The sequence below is a fragment of the Palaemon carinicauda genome, chromosome 29, assembly GCF_036898095.1.
Source record: "Palaemon carinicauda isolate YSFRI2023 chromosome 29, ASM3689809v2, whole genome shotgun sequence".
Taxonomy (NCBI): Eukaryota; Metazoa; Arthropoda; class Malacostraca; order Decapoda; family Palaemonidae; genus Palaemon; species Palaemon carinicauda.
The window spans coordinates 20,564,461-20,567,780 of NC_090753.1; the positions used below are offsets into that span (position 1 = coordinate 20,564,461).

The 3,320-nt window shown below is 47.3% G+C and overlaps 1 protein-coding gene across 1 annotated transcript; it reads right to left on the reverse strand.

The window, feature by feature from the left end:
• Positions 1-58: 58 nt before the first annotated feature.
• LOC137622431 (uncharacterized) lies at positions 59-1,036 on the reverse strand. The gene is made up of 2 exons (XM_068353041.1): positions 526-1,036; positions 59-267 (listed from the first exon to the last, which is right to left on the reverse strand). The coding sequence occupies exons 1-2, from the start codon at positions 1,034-1,036 to the stop codon at positions 59-61; spliced, it is 720 nt and encodes a 239-aa protein (XP_068209142.1).
• Positions 1,037-3,320: the final 2,284 nt, after the last annotated feature.

A 3,320-nucleotide genomic window follows, 5' to 3' on the forward strand; every position in this document is an offset into this window, starting at 1 on the left:
CCCTCTCTCCTGATAGTCACCGTCCTCACTAAACCATCTTTCCCTACTTTATTATGCACTACTCTGGCCAATGGCAGCGTGCTTCATTCTCCTTGACCATAAGGACTACGTCTCCTACCCTGACGTTTCGTCGCTCTTTGAACCATTTCTGTCGCTGTTGTAACCCTAACAGGAATTCACGTTTCCAACGGGCCCAGAACTGCTCGGACATATGTTTCACCTGCTTCCATCTCTGCTTAGAGTGGCCACCTATTGCAATGTCGCAGCCTACAGGCGAATCTCCCATTTTTAAAAGCTTGTTCGGTGTGAGTGGAATCGGGTCTCTACTGTCTGAGGTGACGACAGTAAGGGGCCTACTGTTAACCGTTGCCTCCACTTCACAAAAGAGTGTGCATAGCCCTTCATAATCCAATTGCTGTGTCCCCAAGACTATATCTAAGACCCTCCTCACGGTACCTATCAACCGTTCCCATGCTCCTCTAAAATGTGAGGCGCCGGGAGGATTGAAAATAAATTCCACCCTACATCCGAGCAACTCATTGCGCACCTTGTTTCCTGCCAAGAACTCGTAACTGGAGTCGAGAAATTTCCACGATCCCACAATATTAGTGCCGCAGTCGCATCTAACCGTCTTGACTTGACCACAACGAGCTAAAAACCTCCTGAAGACACTAAGGATCTTGTCTGATCTGAGATTTGAGGCTACCTCCAAGTGTATGGCCCTCATGTTCAAGCAAGTGAATATAACTCCCCAATGCTTTATCTGTGCTCTGCCTCGTTTTACGAAGAATGGCCCAAAAAGGTCCACCCCGGTGCGATAAAATGGGGTTTTCCCCGACTCCACGCGATCAAGTGGTAGATCGGCCATTAGCTGCTCGATAACCTTTCCATGTGCCCTGCGACACCTGACGCATCTACTCAGCACGCGCCGCACTGCTGCATGGCCCTTAATCACCCAAACTTTTTCCCTCATCAGGCTCAGAACATGCATTAAACCCATATGGTTAGAATGCTCATGATAATACTGGATCACCATGTCTGTCAAGTTGCCCTTATACGGCAAAATAATTGGATGCCTTTCGCTTGGAGAGATATTTGCCGAAGATAACCTACCTCCAATGCACAGAAGCCCATTTCTCAGGATTGGTTTCAACCTTCTTAGGGAGCAAGAGGCCCTAATAGTACCTCCCTTCTCAAGGCTCTCTATCTCTATCTCGTAATCAACACGCTCTGTTACCTGCATTACCACCGTCTCTGCCAAGCTAATAATTTTGGTGGACAAATGCATATCTAGCTCGCTGAGCAGCTGCCTGTGTTTATAAATAATGTACCTAAACAACCAACCCACAGCTCTAAGGAGCTTGATCCACCTGGAATAGTGGTGGATGATTTTATACATACCTGTTTGCCTGATGTCCATCCCAATCCTGAAACTAATTATTTGGTAGCCTCTAGTTCCTGTTGGTCTTATCTCACGCTTAACTTCTAATCCTTCCACACCATCTGACTTTTGAGCTGGCTCAGTTGGCCAAAAACACTCCTCCTTCAACAGAAACTCCGGCCCTTTTCTCCACCTTTCGGACTGCTTGGACCGTGTTGCATCGTCTGCTGGGTTCCACTCAGAGTTAACATACCTCCACTCTTTCTGATCACAGAAACACGGTTTGCCACATCATTCCTAATATATCGCAAGACGGTTGTTGAGTCGGTCCAATAATAGACCCCATCTACCCTGAAATCTATCATGGTCAGAACAGTGCTTCCAAGTCTTACGGCCAGTACCACTGCACTGAGTTCTAGGCGGGGCACTGAAACAGCTTCAATGGTGCTACCCTTGCCTTTCCCGTGATGAATCTGCAAGATACGTATCTCCACGGATCCGAGACCCGCAAGTATGCCACTACTCCCAAAGCCATGACCCTTGCATCTGAGAACAAATGCAACAGTACTAGGGTGGCTGATTCCCAGGGAATAACCTTCAGGCTTCTGGGCACACTTGTCCCGCTGGTCTGGCTCAGCTTCTTTGCCCACGCCTTGATGCGGTCCGTAGTGTCAGAGTCCAATACCATGTCCCAAGCTATCTTTAATCGGCAGAGGTCCTGCATGATGACCCTACCCTTGATTAAAACTGGCGCCAATATACCGAGTGGATCGTAAATCGAGGCTATGGCTGACAACAGGTCCCGCTTAGTCCTTGGAACTGATACTAGCTCTGCTCGGACACCCAATTCATCAGTGGCCAAGTCCCACTGTACTCCCAAAGCCTTTGTCTTATGTGACTCTGATCCCTCTATAAGCTCTGAGGTGCTCCTACTGTACCACTCCCTCGGGATGGATGACATAACCTCCACACAAGGGCTACTGAACTTTGTCAATGTAAATCCCCCTTTTTGCAGAGCTCCTTAACCTCTAACAAATTGACTAACAGTCCATCTTTGCGATCCTTGGCTCTCAAGCAGTCATTTACATAATAGTTGTTGGCAACTGTGAACCGTGCTTCCTCTGAAAATTCATTCCCAAAGTCGCTTGCTGTCTGTTTCAGCACAAAGTTTGCAATGCTCGGAGAAGAGCAGGGCCTGAAGAGGTGGACTGCCATTCTCCACTCTTTGGGCTCCTCGTCAAGACTATTTTCCCACCAAAAGAACATGAGGTAATCCCACTGATGCTCTGGTACACGTACCTGATAGAAAATAGTATTTATATCTCCTATATAGGCAAATAAACCTCCCACAAACTTTACCAACACACCCAGCAAAGAGTTCATCATATCAGGTCCCTGCAATAGTAGGTCATTCAATAATGTACCCTCCACCTTGCTTGCACTGTCAAATACAACACGGACCTTGTCTGGCTTGTCTGGATGTTGCACACCAAAATGAGGAATGTACCACACATTTCCCGGACTGGCTGTGGTCACTTGCTCAGCATAGCCTTTCTGTTGCATCTCTGTCATGAAGGCACTATTCTGCTTAGCGTAGTTACCATCCTTCACTATCTTTTTACGAAGGCTGTGCATACGGGGCAATGCAATGTCCCTTGTTTCTGGCAAGGGTCCATGATTGCCACGCAGAGGCAATAGCACATCGTAACTTCTTCCTACAGTTCTAACCCCCTTCTCTATTATCTCTATCCATTTCCTGTCCTCTGCAGACATTTCCCTTCTGTTAGATGCAGCATCGTCATACTTGCGATTATAACTCTCAACCAGCATGTGGTCTAACTTAAGGTGCTTGCTTGTCACTTGGATCCTATTGACAAGCTCTTGACACCCTTTGCCCTTTGCTCCACATACTACCCAGCCAAATAATGTTCGTATGGCA